General features: G+C 42.9%; 1 protein-coding gene across 2 annotated transcripts in view; it reads left to right on the top strand.

Annotated features, from left to right (window-relative positions):
* The first annotated feature begins 18,930 nt into the window (after positions 1 to 18,930).
* The window catches only part of Gys2 (glycogen synthase 2), a 37,503-nt gene continuing 35,931 nt past the window's right edge, over positions 18,931 to 20,502 (top strand). For both annotated transcript variants that reach the window (XM_005072918.4, XM_013115521.3), the window contains exon 1: positions 18,931 to 19,724. In XM_005072918.4, the coding sequence (XP_005072975.1) occupies positions 19,604 to 19,724 (121 nt within the window). In that variant the 5' untranslated portion in view covers positions 18,931 to 19,603. The remainder of the gene's footprint in view (positions 19,725 to 20,502) is intronic.

Raw genomic sequence — 20,502 nt, 5'->3', positions numbered from 1 at the left:
GAGAGAGAGAGAGAGAGAGAGATAAGACTCAGCTTGGGGATGGTTAAGAACCATCATAACAATGGTTATGATAAAGCCTGGAACGGCGGATCCCGTGACAGGCCAGTGTCACCGAGGTAGGGGACAAACACGCCAGGCAGACAGAGCTTAGTGAGAAGTTTTATTAGGAAGGGGAGGGTGGGGGATGGAAAGAGAAAAGAGGTAAAGAGAGAGAGAGGACAGGAGAGAAGAGGGAGACAGGAAAAGTGTTCCCAGGGGAATAGCAGGGAAGAGAGTGTAAGTGGGCGGGGTCTGTCTTTTAAAGGGGTCCTTTGCACCTACATGCAGACTAAGCAGTCATGGAACCCTGGGCTGACCAGAGAACTGCCTGAGTGTATTCTGCCAGGTGACAGGGGCAGGCCAGCATGATGCCTGAGTCCTTACAATAACCCTAGGTTTGAGCATGGGCTATATTCTTGATTGATCATGATCTGGGCCTGCTGCCTGGTCTAACCAAACCTTAATTCCCTCATCCATGAACAGTGATGGTAATGGTGTCTTTTCAGTATAAATGGTTTACCTTACTTTTGATCTTTTTCAGTGCTGAGGCTGAAATCCAGGGCCTCAGGCAAGCGAGGCAAACGCTCAGTTGTGTCACTAGCCCAAAAGTATAAATAAAGCGAGGCAATTATGTGGAACTCTTAGTACAAGGTGTGGCCACAATCGAGGTTTGCTATTGTGGGTGTTACACACAGATTGCGATCTCCCAAGTTAGGAGGTGCTATTTCTTCATCTGGGTATGAGTGATACTTTGGAATGGATGGTACTCGCCGTAGAAAACAGATAGTGAGATGTTTGACACCATCTCTAATTAGACCTGACAGAAGTCTGTAGGTGAACATTTCTCAGTGCACTCTGAAGATTCCTGTGGCTTTCTCCGAATGTTCCTGGGGGAAGGGACAAAGTCACCCTGATTAAAACCACTGCTTTCAGGATTTGCATCTGTTTTCCTATGAGGAAATGAGCGGTGCCTGCCTGAGACCTGCTTCGGCGGCGGGGGGGTGGGGGGGTGGGGGGGGGTCTCAGGTCCCGAAGAGGATGTGTAAATGGGGGACTGAGGGTGTTCGGACACAATCCGAGAGTGAATCAGGTTGTGGGCCAGCAGCCTTTTATCGGGAAAAGGTTGCACCTTTTATACTTCATAGTTGCACATTAGATTAAGCTGGAAACAAGGGGCATGCGAGCTGGCCTGTGGCTCGAGACCAGAAGCTGAGGGAGTTAGCCTTGTCCTTGACAATGGACACCAGTCATGTGTTAGTGAACGGCCACAAGTCCCTCTTGCTAGAGCTAAGAAGTATGACTGTTTCACCAAGCAGGAACTTTCCCTGGAGCCCGCAAGGGAATGGAGACCCTTACCCAGATGCCTGGCCTTGGGAATAGGAGTTCTGGGGAGCAGACAATGACACTACCGACTCCCAGTCTTGCTATGTGGACCTGTTCACCTCACAGTGCACCCCAAAGGGAGGGTCTGGGTGTCTTCCTCTTTTCCCATGACACTGCTCCATTCTGGTGTCTCTGTGTTTACTAAGTGAACTCGGCGTCCTTCATGGTCTCACACCCTCGGTCTGAATTGTAGGCATTTCATCCTTGGGATCAGGTGTGTCTAGTAAATCTCTAACTTTCCTGTTCTTGGTATAATTAGGACACAGTGGAATTCCTGCTTCTATGGTGGCAGGTTTTTTTCCCCAAAGAATAATTTTGTTTAGAGAAGTCACCGTTGTACACATTTTGATCCTTTTACCAAAGCCCACACACAATTTCCCAGAGGGAAAGGCATTAATATTGAGAGTCATTAAAAATGAAAGTTAAAAAGCACCAGAGAAGCGTGGTCTGCAATGTTGAAATGCTGGAACTTTGTCAAGCAGCGATGGTCACCATTTGGCCCACCCCAGGTGCCCAAAGATGACAGCCAGCCACTGAATAGCTAGGATTCAAGCCAGACCTTGTAACTTCTAAACTCCTGCCCTTAACCCTTGTGTGTTTTGCAGTAAACATGCTGAAGTTTTGTTTCATGTTCCAACATCCACGAAGATGTTTGTGTTTAATGGAAGAGAGACCTGATATAATATGCAACTCTAGGGGAGCCTTGGCAGATCCTATGGCTGAGGGAAATGGGGGGGGGGGAGACATGGACGGATGACAATGACACAGACAGATCTGCCTACCTCCTTGGAAAGATGGCAGAAAGAGAGAAAGTAGGTGGAGCTTGTCTCTTAAAGGGACCTGTAGCACCTGTGTACAAAGTCAGGGTATTTCCTGCCATGCATGCAGGGATGACCACTCTGCCAGGTCTCCAACAAGACCAAGATAGATAATAAATTTAGTTTTTCAAAATCACAATCAAGACAGGTATTGAATTTATTTTTCTCAAATTGCATTTCCAAAATGATGCATTTGTATCAAGATCATTTCTGTAAGTAGAGTGGGTTAAGTCTCAGAGGCATCCCTTGGTACCAGTTCCTAAGTGACTGCTGAATTTACAGCCTGCTATCGGTTTCCAAGATTCATTTTATGGACAAGTTGGGAGTTTAAACGGATTCTTGGTTTGGCTGGAGTTCCTACATAGAAACGCTGCTGTGAACGTCTATAGCTAGGGGCTGAGGAGGAAACAGAGCTGCTCATCTAGTTTTGGACACTGTTCAGTGTCAAATGAAAAAGATTATAGCAGGAAACCATGACACATTAATAGGACCAAGCAACAAGTGAGTGTTCACCGAATATTGAATAGGAGCGACATGGCAGAAGAGGCAGTCCATGGCTCAGGAAAACAAAACATGTAAATATGCATTATATTTATATGCTCCCATTGTTTTTTTCAAGACAGGATTTCTCTGTGTAGCCTTGGCTGTTTTGGAACTCTGTACACCAGCCTGGACTTGAACTCACGGAGATCTACCTACCTCTGCCTCCTGAGTGCTGGTCTTAAAGGTGTGTACCACTACTGCCTGGCTATATGTTCCTATTAAAAAAAATATACTTAATTATGTGTACATTCATGAAGGTAAGAAAAAGGTATCAGCTGGGCGGTGGTGGCGCACGCCTTTAATCCCAGCACTCGGGAGGCAGAGGCAGGCGGATCTCTGTGAGTTCCAGGCCGGGCCTGACCGACAGCCTCCAAAACAATACAGAGAAACCCTGTCTCGTAAAACCAAAAAAAAAAAAAAAAAAAAGAAAAAGGTATCAGATCCTCTGGAGCCAGAGTCAAAGGTAGCCGTGGGCACTAGGAACTGAACCCAGGTCTTCTGCAAGAACAGGAAGCGCTCATCTGTGCCACATCTTAACCCTATTTCATATTTAATACAGAAAGGGGACACTGGTCTATATGTTAAAGATTCATAGCTCTCCATGCTTTTGATCATGGCTTCAGATATTTTGCCCTTTTAACTTTTTCTCAGTCTCTGTTGGTGTAGGAGATTAAATTGAGGACCTCGCTCATGCTAAGCCTGTGTCCTGCCCCTCTGTCATAGTTCTAGCCCCATAATTAGACACTTCCTTTAAAATGTAGCAAACGATACAGACTAAGTAACGTCTGGAAATGATGTAACTTGTGAGCCTGTGCGCCTGTGTTGTTACGGTAAAAATAGCACAGTGGTCAAGTACGAAGTGCTGTGCCAGTCTTGAGAAGCAATCTTTGGAATAATTTATAAATGTTTAGGAATGTGGAGAGAATTATGAATAACCTAAAAGCATGACTGGGAAAAGGTGTAGCATACATTAGTGCCTCAACCTGCACAGGGGCCAAATCTCTGTACATGAAGGCTTTAATATATGTGGGAAGATTGGAGAGATGGCCCAGAGGTTAGGAGCACCAACTGTTCTAGAGGACCCGGGTTTGACCCCTGATGGGGAAGTCCTGTGTATATGTCAATAAAGCACTGTTGGCCAATAGCAAGATAGGTGGGACTAGGAGTTGAGGAGGATTCTGGGAAAGAGAGACACAGACAGACACATCATGTAGCCACCAGAGGAGGAAGAGGTCCGGACCCTTTCTCCAGTAAGAGAAATACTTAGATTAACAATTATGGGTTAAATACTTAAGACAGAGATACCCAGTAAGAAACCAAGCAAACAGCCAGCAGCTTCATAATTAATACAGTGTCTTGTGTGTTATCTGGGGACTGCAATTGTGGCAGGGCCCAGGAGGATGGCGGGAAAGGCTACACACTACAGACCCCCAGCACCCACATGGCAGCTCACAACTGTCTGTGACTCCAGTTCCAGAGGATCCAATTCCCTTTTCTGGCCTCCACTGGCACCAGGCACATACGTGGTATACAGACACATACAGACAAAACACCCAAATACATAAAATAGTTTTCACTTTTTAATTAAGAAGTAAATGTATCTGGAAAATCCTTTTATTTCCTTGAAGTTTGGAAAAACTTTTCTAAAGTTCAAAGTTGTCTTTTCACAAGAGAACTGGGATTCTTCCTGGAGAAACAATGTCCTAGAGTCAGCAGCCAACACAGAGAGACATCAATCATGCACCAGGCAGAGAGCCAGCTGCTATGTTGTGTAAGAATTATTCAGATTTGCCGGGCGGTGGTGGCATACACCTTTAATCCCAGCACTGGGGAGGCAGAGACAGGTGGATCTCTGTCAGTTTGAGGACAGCCTGGTCTAGGGAGTGAGTTCCAGGACAGACTCCAAAGCTACAGAGAAGCCCTGTCATAAAAAATGAAAATAAAATAAAATAAAATAAAAAAGATGATTAAGGTTTATTTTGAAAGCAAATTAATGAAAAACACCTAAGTGCTGTGCCTAGGTAGATTTTTTTAAAAAATCTATTCAAATTGATATTAAATATGTGGAAAAAACTATCAATCAATAAAAGGATATTGATAGACCATTTCACTAACAGAATAGAAGAAAATAATCCAAAATATTAATTTCCTTTTGAAACTTTTACATTTGTGTGTGTGTGTGTGTGTGTGCATACCACAGTCCATGGGTGGAGGCCAGAGAACTGTTTGCAGAAATCGCTTGTCTACATCCATCGTGTGTGTGTCCTGGGGACTGAATTTGCGACATCAGGCTCGGCTGCAATTGCCTTTAGCTGCTGAACCATCTCACAGGCCCTCATTGATTTTTTTTTTAAGCACCATAATGATGAAGGAACCATTATTTTCTTTTCCTATCCCTTGTTAATTCATCTATGCTGATAGCAAAGCAAGACTTTACAAAGTCAAAACCGGTATCTTTTATTAGTTGATAGAGAAGGAACAAATTCTTGCGTCCCCAAGAGACTAGAGTAATAATTGTTTTAAAACTGAGAAATTCCAGGACTATGGATCAGAGAAGAGCAAACATGTAAGTGGCGCATTATTCCAAGATGGGTCTAGATTTGAATAAAAACAGCTTTCCAGGAAATAGAGAAAGTATGAAGGATTTGATGGGTTAATTAACACAGGGAGTTTTAATCCCATACAGGATGTGGGGCAGGATCAGACGAGAGGCCGTGACAGTGCATGGCCCAGTGTCTCCTGTATTTTGTCTACAAGGTACTCAGTTGTCCGTATCTCAAAACACCAGTGGTTGTCGGGCACCCCCCTGGCCTTGAGGAAGGTGAAGGCTGCTTGGAAAGTGAGCTCCCACCTCATCCCAGCAGTTGCTGCTTTCAATCCCCCCTGGTGACATAAATGGGTCTTTCTCTTTTTTTTCTTTAATAAATTTTATTTAAATTAGAAACAATATTGTTTTACATATCAATCCCAGTTCCCTCTCCCTCCCATCCTCCCATGCCCCCCGCTGATCTCCCCACCCCCCATCCACTCCCCAGGAAGGGTGAGACCTTCCATGAGAAATCTTTAAAATCTGTCAAGTCATTTGGGGCAGGTCTAGGCCCTCCTCCCCCATCTATCTAGGTTGAGAGAGTATCCCTCCATGGGGAATGGGCTCCTGAAGTCCATCTGTGCACCAGGGATACATCCTGATTCCACTGCCGGAGGCCCTATAGACTGTCCAGTCCTCCTATCTGACACCCACGTTCAGGAGGCCTGGTTTGGTCCTATGTTGGTTCCCCAGCTGTCAGACTGGGGTATGAATGATTTGTCCTAATCAGCTGAATATTTATAAGAACAATGTGCAGGGTATTTTTAGCAGTGTTTAAGAATAGCGCATACCTCCTAGCTCTGTGCTTTGCCAACAGGCACCATGAGCTGCTTCCTTAACATTTAAAAATGTATTAAAAATATTTCTGTTAGGTCAGGGGTCACACAGCAATGGGGGACAGACCACCAAAGTCTATTAAACCAGAAGCAAGGAAAAAAAAAGAAAAAGAAACAGAAAAAGAAAAAACTCCACAGGCCACAAAAGCTTATCAGCTATGGCCAGAGTTCAGACTTCTGAAACTGCCAAAGCTGGCAGTTTTTGAACTCTTCTTTTTATAGCAAGAAGCAAGCACTAGTCATGAACAAATGTCCCGCGCTACCGTCTCGCCAGCAAGAACGACGCGGCACACTTAGGATCCTTCTGCAGAACAGCTTTAATGCGTCTTGAGAGGGAGAGCATAAGCTTACAGAGTGGAGACCCGGGGAGCGAAAAGCCCAACCCTTATATAGCTCAGCAGTCCCCGCCTGGGACGTGTCATCTCCTGACTGGCTCCTGCTCGTCAGCCCATATGACGCCACGGGAGAGGCAGAGAGTAAGGAATGGAAAAGTAGCAGGCACATGCGCACCAAGGTTGTTTACTCCAACTGACAACGGATGTCGGCGCCATCTTGTAACAGAATGTGGGGGCGGCTCCCCACATCTCCCCCTTTTGTTTTAATAGCAAACAGGCTCTCCCAGGACATTAGAGGGTAGAGACAGTGGTTGAACTTCCCAAAGAACAAAATTAGTGAGACGTGTACGAAACCTATCCCTAGATTCATCAAAATCCGGGATGCTTCCGACCTGTCCTCTGCCTTTTTCTGGGAAAAGGGAAAAAAATACAGCAGGTAACCCTTATGCAGGACAACATGTCTTTCAGAGGAAAATATCTCTCTGTGCGATGCCTTTGCTCAACACCCCTCTTGGGAGGCCAGACTAAACACTCTACCCTGTGCAATGAACCTAAGTTCCGGGTGTGCAGGAGCTGTTCAGTCGGCAGCCTATTGCTTAAGCATAGTCAACCAGATATCGGTTGACGCCCCTTGCTCGAGCGCAGTCAGTGCTTGTTTACTCCAACTGACAACGGATGTCGGCGCCATCTTGTAACGGAGAATGTGGGGACAGCTCCCCACAAACAAAATAATTTTTACAATCTCGAGGTAAAACTCAGTTACAAATCGCTTTTTTTATTTTTTCTTTTTTGCTTTTTTTGAGACGGGGTTTCTTTGTATAGTTCTGGCTGTTAGTATACTGGCCTGTCCTTGGGGTTCTGACCGGATGCATCCTCAGCTGCAGTCACGGTGCACATTCACTATGCTCCCTTGTAAAAGGGCCCTGCCTACCTCCCATCCTCCTCTCTCTCTCTCTCCCTCACTCTGTCTGTGCCCCCCTCTTTCTCTCTCTCTCCCCTCTTTCCTGCTGCTCCCATCCCTGGAGGCCAGTTTCCCTCTCCCCCTCCCCTTCCCCCTCCCCCTCCCCTTTTTATGATCCCTTTCCCTAATAAAAGCCCCTTTGTTTGAACCCTGTCCCATGGTATCTTTCTCTAGCGCTGCTGCTTTTCTTAAATTACAACACTGGCTGTCCTGGAACTCGCTCTGCAGACCAGGCTGTCCTTGAACTCACAGAGATCTGCCTGCCTCTGACTCTCGAGTGCTGGAACTAAAGGCATCAGGGAGGAGCCATGCAGTGGTATAAGCAGTGAGAAGCTCCAGCCAAGTTTTGTCCCTGGAGCCTGTCCTGCACTCTTTTGCAGCTAGGTAGCTGGTGGATGTAGTCACTCCAGTGGAAGGTGAGAGTAACTTGCTTGCGTGGTGTTTTAAAAGGTATCACCTACCTCTCCGACTCTACAGGAGCTGCTGGCCCCAGAAAGTTGGCATCAATCCTGTCAAGTCTATGTGTTACATTCACTTTTACATAAAAAAAAAAAGGTACACATGTATTTATCAGCACACAAAGCCCCTCTGATGTTTCTAGCGGTGACTGAAATAGTCCCATGTAGTAACCAGAGAGCAGGCCATTCCTCATATCAGATGGGATAAACCGGATCGTGTCCAGGTTTTGTCTTTCACTGTCTGTATCATGGTCCAGCTGCTTGGCTCTACCTACCATGTGGGTTCAAAACTCGTTTGGGGCACAACTACTAAATCTCTTTCCAGATCAATATAATAAAGGGGTGAGGTGCAATTAAAAAAATGCACAGATTGCTTTTGATGATTTTTCGTTAATAGGGTTTTCCAGTTAAAATACCGTTTGTGTTTAGTCTGTTGTTTCTCTCTGGCACTTTCTGACGGCATTTACCAGAACTCTGCACCGCCCCCTCCCGGGTACTGCCAGTGTTGCATAGATGCACAACCCAAAGTCACAGACTCCTCCCATTTAAAAGTTAACTCAGCTTGCATCAATTTGCTGGTCATGAGTGGCCAAGGGGTGTCTAAGCATCTGACCCTCAGTTTGCAGAGAGCCTTTTCAGCTCCGAGGCTGACAGAGCTATAGGTCCTAAAGCAAGGGAACCCGTTGTTAATAGTTGACCCTGAAGCTGCTGAGAAGGCTGCCCACAGTCTGCTCTCATTCTCCTAGTCTTACAACTTGGTGTTCCTATTATTTCTACATTCCTATTTTTTGGACCGACATTTTTATATTCTTATTCTTGGACTCTTCAATTTCTATTCATTATCATTCCTGTCTTTGATATTAATATACAGCCAGGGTAAAGGAGAAGAGTACTGAGATGGTGCTTATCACAAACAGGCTCAACTGTGTGTTAATGGATTTTGATATTAAAAGTGGGAGTGGTATGTGCAGGGAGGGGGTTGATCAGGGTGGGAGGCAGATAGCATGGGCGGGGCTATGATCAAAATGCATAATATATAAAGTCATCGCAGAATAAACTTAATTTTAAAAGCCCGAGGTAATCCTGCCTGTCAAGGTAATATTCGTGTAGATGGCGACAAAGCATGGTTTATCTGTGTTAACTTTTAAACAGTTTTAAGTTTATTCTGTGTGTATGGGTGTTTTTTACCTCTATGTATGCACCACATATATGCCTGGTGCCCACTTGGGCTGGAAGAGGGTGTCAGATGCCCTGGAAATGGAGTGGTAGCCAGGAATTGAACCTGGGTCCTCAGGAAGAGCAGCCAGTGCTCCTAACCATTGAGCCACCTCTCCTGTGCCCTTAATTGACAAGTACCATCCGGAAACTGGTTTGGAACTACATCACTTGACACAACTCCAGACCAAGGAGCTGATACGGTGCACCTCCTACAATCTAACCAGAGCTTCAGACAAGAGCTTCAATCAACACTAAAACTTCAGTCAGGAACTTCAATCAAACATCTCCCGTCAAACAGAGACAAATTAACCTACTTTTAAGACTCACGTTACACTAACATTTTTCTACCTACAGGTCCCCACAAGATTGTCATTGTCCCATTTCAACAGGAAGTAATTTTGAGAATTCCATACCCCCTTTCCCTACTGTTGATATTACAGGATAGTTTACATCTGTTTATGTTAGTTTTCAATTATTTTAGGGTTGGGATTGGAAGGAGGTGTTCAGACTTGGGCATCCCTTTCAGACAAGTTAGAATTTAGATGGGATAGATATGTTTAGTTTAGGATATAAGTAGATTATAATTTACTTATCACCTTCTCTCTCTATATATATATATATGTATATGCATGCATATATATGTTGTATATGTTTGAGTTTTGTATCAAGTTTAAATCTTCTATTTAGACTAGAAGGGGAATTGTAGGGGTGAGCCCACAAAACTATCCACACCCCAAAGGGCAGGGATACGGAGATTAGCACAGGCGGGATATTTAAGGAAAAGAAAAGTATTCTCGCTCTCTTTGGGAGGCCTGCCATGCTTTTGACCTTTCAGCTTGTGTGTAAGTTTTTTCTCTGGTAAATAAATATATTCCATGTTGCATTGACCTCCCTCGCCACCCTTACTTAATTTTATTTTTACAAATTTTTGTTTAAATTAAAACAATCTTATTTTACAAACTATATTTGTGAATAATTTCTTTTTATTCATACAATATAAAAATAAGCAACTTTATTCTTAAAATTTAGCATTGTTAAAAAAAATAACATCGATAAAGTAAATGCAAAAATGAAACCAGAAAATGGTAGCAGCACTCTAGACAGAGGCAGGAGAGTCACAAGTTTGAGGGAAACTGGAAGAGGACTGGGGGTGGGGATGAGGGCAGATGTTTATGGCAGATAGGAACTTTCTCTTGTTATTATTTTACATACAAACTGCCTGACTCTCCCTCCCACAAAGAGACAAATGGTCGCTTTCGATAGTATATTTTGCTTAAAGAGAGTTTCCATAGCTTTAAGCAATCAAATTTCTGACACCTCTCTCATATAGCACACACGTGTCCTACATCTGCAATGGGTTTTTCCTGAGGCTCCAGCCCACTCCTGAATGTAAGCATGCTCAGCTCTGAACTCTTGAGTTTACCACATTCTTCACGCTGTAGCATGTGATAGCCCCACTATGTAGAACTCTTCTACATTCTGTTTTCTGTCTTCTGTTTCAACTTAGGTATGGTTGTCTTAGGGAGGCCATTCTTGATATTCTGTATCCGGTTATTTCTTGTTGCAGTCTTGTGGGCCTGAAGTTCTACTCTTTACCCTCAAAAACTGCTATGGTTTGAATACAAAACGTCCTCCACAGACTCACAGTAAAACTACCTAAGAATATTTATCAGGTAAGAATTACATTAACAATATCCAGTTTGTATTTGGCAAATTCTAAGAACATATTGTGTTATCTATCCTATCCTATTGGGTTCAAACTTTTATTCCCAAACTACTTTCTATCATAATTTGTATTACCATCCTAGAAATATTGTTTTAGATCATAAAAACATTTTTTAGATAAAAACTTATGCTTTTTTGCCTTTCAATCTTTGTAAACCTTATATATTTTTTGTGGATTTTTTATATTTGGTAACGAAGATGATAAAACTATAACTATGTAGTTTTCAACCCCATCAGAAACTCAAGAAGAATAAAATATTACCCGAGTAAACAGGAAGTACAGAGAAAGCAACTTCCAAAACTATAGAAATGACAGAGACACCTGGCTGCCTGGACAGTCACCCAAGTTTCCTTTGCAGCATTGGGGCATCCATATTCAGCCTACAGGTCTAGAATTTCTGACAGATTTTTCTGTGAGGCAGGAATGTGTTGGAGGATCAGCTAACCTCTTCTTGGCAGTTGACTTTCTTTGTGTCTTGCTTGTCCAATTTGGACAACATACCGTCAGTAGTTGAGTCAAGATCAGATTATTGTCCAGTGGCCAGCTTTGGTACACTGAAAGCAAACTCCATATGAAGTTTCTTCGATGTCCACCATCTGTTTACGAAGCAGATTGGTGCTGCCAGGAGCAGACTGTGAAAAGCCTTCTATCATTAAAACATCTGAAATGCCGTATTCTGTAGATCTCTGAAGTGTTTGAAAATGACCTGTCTAAAATACGTGAGGCTAAATAAAGCTTATTTCTGTCCATATCTAAACCCTTCCCACAAGATTGTTATCTTAATTATCCTAAGCAGTTTATAATAATAGCTTTCAAGGACTAGAGCTTTACATTACAATTTTAAAGAGTTGCATAAGTACCTTACAGTATGTAGTGATAAAAATAACCTTAAATTTGTATCAACATACAAAAATCCATATCAATGTAAAATATTTGAGACTAGTAGTTGTTTTCTTTAGTCTAAAAGTAGATTCGATAGTCTACTCTCTTTATCCTATCATTCCTATATCCCTCTGTAACTGGACCTTCTTGTCGGGATCACTAGTTCCTCAATACTGACGCAGAGACTTATTGTTAATGATAAAGCTAGACCACACCTTAGGCTTGTTACTAACTACCGCTTACATCTTAAATTAACCCGTTTCTGTTGATCTACATATTGCCACATTGCTTGTGTCTTGTTGTCCCGCATGTCTTGTTCTCTCTGCATCCCCTGGTGACATCTCCTTTCTTCTTCTCCGTGTTCTCTGTGTCTGGCTGTCCTGCCCATAGCTCCTGCGTAGCTAATGGCTGTTTAGCTTTTTATTAAACCAATAAGAAGACTCCTTGGCAAAGACACATCTTCACAATGTCTGAAAAGGTTTTTCCACAATATTCCCTCCTCTTGTCTAAATAAAAAGGAAAGGGTTTAAGTCTAATACAGTGAAACTACATAAAATAAGAACAGTTATCATGTAAGAATTACATTAGCAATGTCCTGTCCATTCTTATTTCACAATTTCAGAGACAATACTCCATTATGTATCCTATCTTGGGAATCCAAAGCTCTGTACCTAATTTACCTTCTATCCTAAGTAAGGAAACCTATAACTATCTTGTCTTAAACTCCATCAAACACTCCAGAAGGATATAATGTTACCTGAGTAAACAGAAAGTTCAGTGTAAACCACTTCTGAAAACACCGAGACATCTTGATACTTGGATGACTACCTAAAGTCATCTGCAACATTAGGGCATCCATTTTTTACCAACAAGCCTGTAATATCTGACAGACTTTTCTGTGAATCAATAATTTTTAAAGGACTGTCCTGCCCTGTTTTGGCGAAAATTGACAGCTTTTTCTCTTGTGTCCTTCCTGTCCAGTTTGGACAGCTTATTTTCAGTAGTATAGGCAAGGGCAGTTTCTTGATCAAATGGCTAGCTTTTGCCACAAAGAAAGCAAACTCCATATGGAAGTTTCTTTATTCCCATCATCCTTTTTTTAAAGTAAATTTGGTGTTTCCAGTAGCACATGTGTCTCACTGTCAAGAAAAGCCTTATGTTATTAACACATTTTAAGTGCTGTATTCTGAAGGTCTTTGAAGTGTCTGAACAAACATCCATAAAAATATATCTCTGTATTACCTTGAAAGCGTATCTAGCATGGCTAACAAGTTTGGTCGTTATAGATGACTAACTACTAACATGCATTTTTAAATATCCTAAAAAGTTTTTAAAGACTAAAACTTTATATAACCTTTTAAAATGAGCTGCATGGGTACAATACCTTAAATAAAAGTAGAAACATTTATACAGTATAACAAAAATAAGTTTTAATTCTGAGCCCTAGCCATCAAAACAATCATGGCACACAGTGATAGCCGTGTTGGTTGGAAGCTGGAAGCCGCAGATAGCAAAAACAAAACCATTGAAGTTTACACACTCAAAGAAGACTAGTCAGAAACGAACATGTGGTGGCCATCATCATTAATATATTTGTTTGAGCCTGACCCACATCTGTCTAGGCTCCCATGTTTGTGACAAAACTTACAGACACCCCAGAAAACACAGATCCATCCAGACACACAAAACTTTCCAACCATCCAGAACCATGTGGACAGGCAATGTCTCACTTCTTACCCTTGACAGGAGAGTATTTGGGTCCTGCCGAACCCATCCATATCCCAGATCGGGATCCCTCAGAACAAAACCAGACTGTAGCTCACCAGGGAGGACTCTGCAGATGCTTACTGTTTTTCTCAACATAGCAATTCACTTATCCATCAATGAGAAACTGAAAGCACACCTCAGAGAGCCTTGGACTGTCTCAAGTGTACATCTCCTGAGGCAGCACTTCAGTCAGAGTGAAGGTCTGACTTTAGATTTTGGGTGGCTGGTCTGATCTCCCTGGGGCCCTCAGAAAATGTCAATCCCACCCCAGTGAGAATAATAGCACTACCACAGTTTTTGAGCCAAATTTGAAGCAAGCTTTATTAAATACTGGTCAGGACAATGGACACTGGCCAGATCCATATCCCAGTTTTCCACAGAATGCCTGTGAGTTATGTCAATCAGGTGTGTATAAAGGCAAAACCCACAAGACTATATACTCCCTGCCACTGTCCAATCAGGACAAGTATACATCCTGGCGTACTTCCTGCCTATGCAGTTCCCACCTACATGTGATCAGGCACATCCTATGCAGTTGGGGCAACCAGCATTGTGTATAGAAGTGAAAACATGTGACTTGTTATCTTCCATTAACAGCAGTCCCCAGGATTACAGGAAGTTATCTGCCCTCAGGCAAGTGGGGCTTACAGGTTGGGGGCATTTTTGTTTTGCAGGTCTGTTAAGCACAGTAAATAAAACTTAAAACATAAATTTAGCTCTCACAGTACTTTGCCCAGGTCCCTTCCTGTATCTTCCTTTCTGTGTTCCTGATCTTGCTATGAATCAAGGCACATGACCATGCCTTTCCTGTCATGATGTACTGACACATCTAGGACCACAGGTTAAAATAAGCCCTTCCTCCCTTGTTTCCATCATGTCAGTGGCTACTGAGGTAACTAACCCAAGGCCACTATTTATTTCATCAGCGTCTGCTTTACTGGAAACCCCACAAGGACTCGGTTTCTGATCACAGAGCCTGATACTGCACTCTCGATTTTGTCATCACAGCAGTAGATGTGCCGTAAAGCGTGCATATTGAACAGACAACAACATGGAAATATATAACAATGCCACATGGGGAATCAAAACCTGAACATCCAAATGCTAAACGATTCGCTTTCATTTCAGTTTTGAAAACATGAAGATGATGCTGCTGCCCTCAGCAGAGGCAAGTTTTTACATTCTAGAATTCGTCACTGAAAATGTAGGCTGTGTATCCTCTGGCTCCAAGCATCCTCCCATGCCCTTCTCAATGTTTCCTTTTCTACAAAGCAAACTCTCTTGTCAAAGCCTTCTAATGTCACCCTGTTACGAACTGGATAAAGCCCACTCTCTCAGTTTTTCTGTGGCCTGTTTGTTGTTTGTTTCCTCTTGTCTTGTCTTCCCTTGACTTTCATTATTACTCGAGTTCCAGGCTGGTTTTCTTTTTGTTACTGTGGGAATGGAAGCCTTCATGACCCCTTCTTCCAGATCTTTATGTATTCACCAGGTTCCTGTTCTGACACCACTTCCTGGCCCCCACAGGGCCCCCTTTCCATCTGCTGATACAGCTTACCACTTATAGTCTTTTTTTTTTCAGGAACTTAGTGCTACCCCATCCAGGATGACTTATCTATACTTAACAAGATTAAAGCCTCTATGTTCACATTAAAAGCAGAGACTACTGCAGAGTGAAAAATATCTGGGCATGGCAGCCGAGGCGGGAGGATCTCTGGAGTTCAAGGCCAGCCTGGTCTACGTAATAAGTTCTAGGACAACCAAGATTATGTATAGGGACCCTGTCTCAAACAAACAAACAAAGAAACAAATAAACAAAGAAAATATCATGGGCCACTAGAATAGTGCACATAACAGGTACTTCATAAACACATCCAGAATCAGCCAGGCATGGTGGCTCACACCTTTAATTCCAGCACTTGGGAAGCAGAGGCAGGTGGATCTGTGCATTTAAGGTCAGCCTGTTCTACAAAGCAAGTTCCAGGATAGCCAGGGCTACACAGAAAAACCCTGCCTTGAAAAACAAACAAACAACAACATCAAAAACACGCCCAGAATCGTTCTGGACATATGGGTGGAACTTTTCAAGCCTTGGGAGCCCTAAAGATGGACAGGAGGGTTCCAACATGTCACAGTCAACGGTGCTTTCCTAAGTGTATCTGGTGACCCCTGCTGGCCTACTTAACACAGGACTCAAATTCAATCTCCATCATGTTCAGCTCATTCTCTTGCCTCTTTGCCCTGAGTGGCAAAAGCACTAGGTAACTCAGCTGTGAAACTGGGGCTCAGAGTCCTTCTTCCTCCGTCTCTGTCAGGGCGGTTCTGCTCCTTCAGCTGCAAGCTCATCCCTTTGTACTTTTCGTATAAACTTCAGAGGTTTGTGAAGAGAACTTTGCTTGATGCAAATTCTTCCTCCCTCCCTCCCTCCTTCCCTCCTTCCTTCCTTCCTTCCTTCCTTCCTTCCTTCCTTCCTTCCTTCCTTCCTTCCTTCCTTCCTTCCTTCCTTTCTTGCCCCGATCTCTGGCATTCTGTGGATGAGACTCCATATCAGTGACATGGATTTGTGAGAATATAGCCTGCAGTGACATATCATAGAGGTCCATGGATTTCATGTCTCTCGACTCAAATAGCAACTTTGAAAACAGTATTCACCACTACAATAGCAAAAGTTTTGTCAGAAAACTCCTCGAGTTGAGAACAACAGTCAAAAGAGGTGCCTGCAAGGTCCTTGGAGGCATCATTAGGAGATGCCACTGAACTTGTTAGAACTTGACATGAGAAAGTAAAAGGGGAACCAGGAATTTTTTTTTAAAAAGTCATCAAAATAGGGCTGGAGATACAACTCAGCAGCTGGGAATTCTGACTGCTCCTTTGGGTCCCTGCACCCACACTGGTGGCTTACCGAGACCTGTAACTCCAGTCCTAAGGGGTAGAAAGCCCTCTTGTGGACTGCGTGGGCACTCTCATACACACACACACACACACACACACACACACACACACACAAATCATAACGAGCAAATCTTTTAAAAGTTGAAAAAAAACAAGAGAGGGAATGTATAAAACAACCATAAGATGTATGATTACACCTTTGAAAGCTATTTTATTTACTTTGTGTGTGGTGTATATACATGTATAATTTGCTGAGCACAAAACCGTGTATGGTAGACATAACCACTACCACACAGAGATAAAAATAGTCCGGTTTTTAGCATAGAACCTCTAAGCCTGTTGATTCGACTTCCATTCACATGCATGCATGCATACATACATACATACATACATACACACATACATGCATATATACATACATGCATACACACACATGTTTACGGATGTGAGTCAATCTTACTGTTCATTCTACTTTATACCCTACTGATTATTTATGCGATGAGCCTTCAAATGTGTTTACTCGCCTAAGGTTGTCACTCCAAGTGTTTTATGTAGTTAGATATCCACAGTATGATATTCAAAATAAGTTTGAAAACGAAAGCTTCCTCTCACCCTACCAGGCCCTCATGGTGACCACTGCCATTATAGACACTGTGACCAGGATGGCACATCAGCTGAGACCCTTCTCCAGCCAATCTCTGACCTCTTTTGTGACTTTATTCCCATATTGAACATGCTGACATCTATAGAATTGATCTGTATGTGTTGGATAGGAACCGAGTAAATGACAGCAGAAGTTCATGTGACTTGAGAAGTGGTTTTTTTTTCCACTTGACCCCCACCAGGGACTGATTCACAGCTGAGCAATTGATCTTAGCAGGTAGTAGTGTGAGTTAGCTCTCTGCAACCCGTTCTGTGCTAGAAGAGAACAGTCTCCGGGTGGCTGAGATGACAGCAAACCTAAGCTCTGGCACCCCTTTCTCACTCCTTGTCAGCATGACCCTCTGTTCAGTCTTTCTGGAATTTGTATTTGCAGAACCCTCAGTGGTTAAGTCAATACACACAAGTCATTTCTTCAAAGATACGGGCATGTTGAGTGTGTGTCATGTGTCTATTCTATTGCAGAATCTGATTTTCTTTAAAAATGATTCATTTGTGTGTGTGCCAAGTGAGCAGGCTTTGCTGCAAGACCCTTTATTCACCCAACCATCTCACCAGCCCTTGTACTTGACTTTTAAAGCTAGCCATATAAGCTCTTTTGTTGGACTCCAAACAAGCAAATAATAAATTATGTAACTGCATGTGTATTAATCGGTAAGGATAATGATTCTTAAATGTTACTGAATCCTGGAAGACATACATACACTCTATTTCATTTCTATAGATTTATTTATGTTACACAATGTAATATGAGTTTACCCACTTTGAGTCATTAAAAAAGGTTTAAGCAAATTAGACCAACTCCAGACAATATTGAAAGCCTAATAATGCTTTCTATACTGTATTAATAATTAAGTTGTTTTGTGAGAATTTTATTTTTTTATGTTTGTTTTATTGATACAAGGTTTCTCTGTATTGTTTTGGAGGCTGTCCTGGAACTCGCTCTGTAGACCAGGCTGGCCTCGAACTCACAGAGATCCGCCTGCCTCTGCCTCCCGAGGGCTGGGAATAAAGGTATATGCCACCAACGCCCATCTTGTAAGAATTTTAAAAATTCTATTTTTACATTTTATATTTCTTTGTGTGTGGTGTTGCATATATATACATGTGTGCATATGTGTGTGCATGCGTGTATGTGTGTGCATGTGTGTGTACACGTGTGTATGTGGTGCATGTGTACATGTGTGCATGTGTGTATGTGTGCACATGTGTGTGTGCTTGTGTGTACACGTGTGTATTTGTGTGCATGCATGTATATATATGTGCATGTGCCACAATACAAGTATGAAGGTCAGAGGGCAACATGCAGGAGGTGGCTGTCTATTTCTACCCACATGGCTCCTAGGATCAAATTCAGGTCATCAGGAGTGGCAGCCAGCTCTTCTATCTGCTGAATGGTCTTACTGGACTGACCATTTTTAACATTCCAACATAAAAAATATGTGGGGCAAATACCGATTTTCTGAAGAAAAAAGCAGAATAATGTGGATATGCTGACAGCAAGTTAACCCTGTAATGTACATGACTCAAAATTGATATACTTGTAACTGCTGTGTGTGTGTGTGTGTGTGTGTGTGTGTGTGTGGGTGGGTGGGTGGGTGGTCCCTGTACGTGTGAATAAACACACTGGCACACACACAGTTGTATACTGACAGACACAGGAAGAGACAATATATGGCATTTACTGGTGTTGTAATCCCGGTGAAAGTTCAGAGCCTAATTTATTTTGCAACTTTTCCCCATATTTGAATACTTTCCTGTCCACTGAATTATCAAATACTATAAATCCTCTAGTACTTGACATTTAAAATCTACAAATGTGACGAAAATGCATTTCTATTCCGCGGTTAAGATGGGGACCGACAATCACTAAACCGCCGAAGTTAGACTCTTTGTGTGTTTGTTCACAAAGACACTTCAGCCTGTGCTTGTGTATCAGACAAAAGGTGCAGCAATTATGGAGACTCAATATCCAACCTCTCACCACAGTTCCGCTTGTACGCTTAGAATAAGATAAGCGGGGCTGAAATTGGAAGTTCTAGGTAAGGAGAGGGAGGACAGAAGCAAGGCGTACACTGCCACGCAGTCTGCAGATGCCGTGAGGGAGACCCTGCTCGTGTTCCTGCAAGTGATGAAACAGGTATCCAGGGAGCGTAGGAGTTTGGTCCAAAGGACAAGGGCTAAAGGGCTGGACTCTTGTCACTCTCAGTCTGTCCTCTGGCTACCTGCCTGGCTGGGAACAGGCAGGTTTCGCTTGCAATTTTTTGGGGGGCAGGGGAGGCAGTGTCTGTGTGGATTGTAGCTGCGGGTATCTCCTTTTCAAGAGCCTCCCTGGGAGGCAGCAACTGGGCACGGTTCATCCAGCCGCGAGTTCATGTGACCCTCACCTTGCTGGTTCGCACTGCAGAGCAGAGCCCAAGGCCGACGCCTCTCGGTTTGCGCTGCTGGTCATCTCCTGTGACTGTGGATCGCTGAAACAGGTCCCCAAAGGCACCGGAAGAATGCTCAGAGGCCGGTCCTTGTCTGTGGCTTCCCTGAGTGGGCTCCCTGTGTGGGAAGCCGAAAGACTCCCCGTGGAAGACTTACTGCTTTTTGAAGTTTCTTGGGAGGTGACCAACAAAGGTTTGTACTACCCTTATCGTTGGCCCGTGCTGGGTGCGGAGGAATGCATGCTGGGACCCACAGGTGACCCCGATGACGATGAACTACCAGAGAGTGGGGCCATATTGAACTGAAGACACCCGTAGATCGCATTACTTTTTCTCAACAGGCGATGAAAACATAAACCTACCTATGGGGTGGAGAGGGAGAGAATTGAAAATGGTAGTGGTAGTTGAATATACACATTTATGTTAGATATTTTAATTAATGTCATGACAAAATGGAAATTTAAAAGGTTTTGTTTGTTTGAGCATTTTCCTCTGGAATAAGATGCAAATTAAGTAATTCTTTTATTACAGGAAAAGCTGCATGTGGTCAGGACCAATACATAACTTTAGCTCTTTATACTATTAGTCTTTATACTATTAGTGATTATATGAAAAATTCGATAAATGTTTCTAAGAATTCAAGATGAGATTGGATTAGGTTTTTCTGTTTTGCTTCAGTTTTTTGTTTGCTTGCTTGTTTTGTTTTGTTTTATTTTTGTCGTTTTTGATTTTTTTGAGACAGGGTTTCTCTGTGCAGCCCTGGCTGTGCTGGAACTCACTCTGTAGACCAGGTTGGCCACAACCTTATAGAGATTAAAGGTGTGTGCCACCAGCACCGCCTGGCAAAGATTGGATTAGGTTTTAATTTAAATTGTATTTTATTAAGAGGGATTAAATTAATCTTTCTCCAATGTCATGCATATAGAGAGAATACAAATACGGTAGAAAACAGAACTTGTTAAAACAAAACA

The sequence above is a fragment of the Mesocricetus auratus genome, unplaced genomic scaffold (assembly GCF_017639785.1).
Source record: "Mesocricetus auratus isolate SY011 unplaced genomic scaffold, BCM_Maur_2.0 Super-Scaffold_100001, whole genome shotgun sequence".
NCBI lineage: Eukaryota > Metazoa > Chordata > Mammalia > Rodentia > Cricetidae > Mesocricetus > Mesocricetus auratus.
The sequence above is the reverse complement of the archived record's forward strand: the minus strand, read 5'-3'. Positions and strand labels throughout refer to the sequence as shown.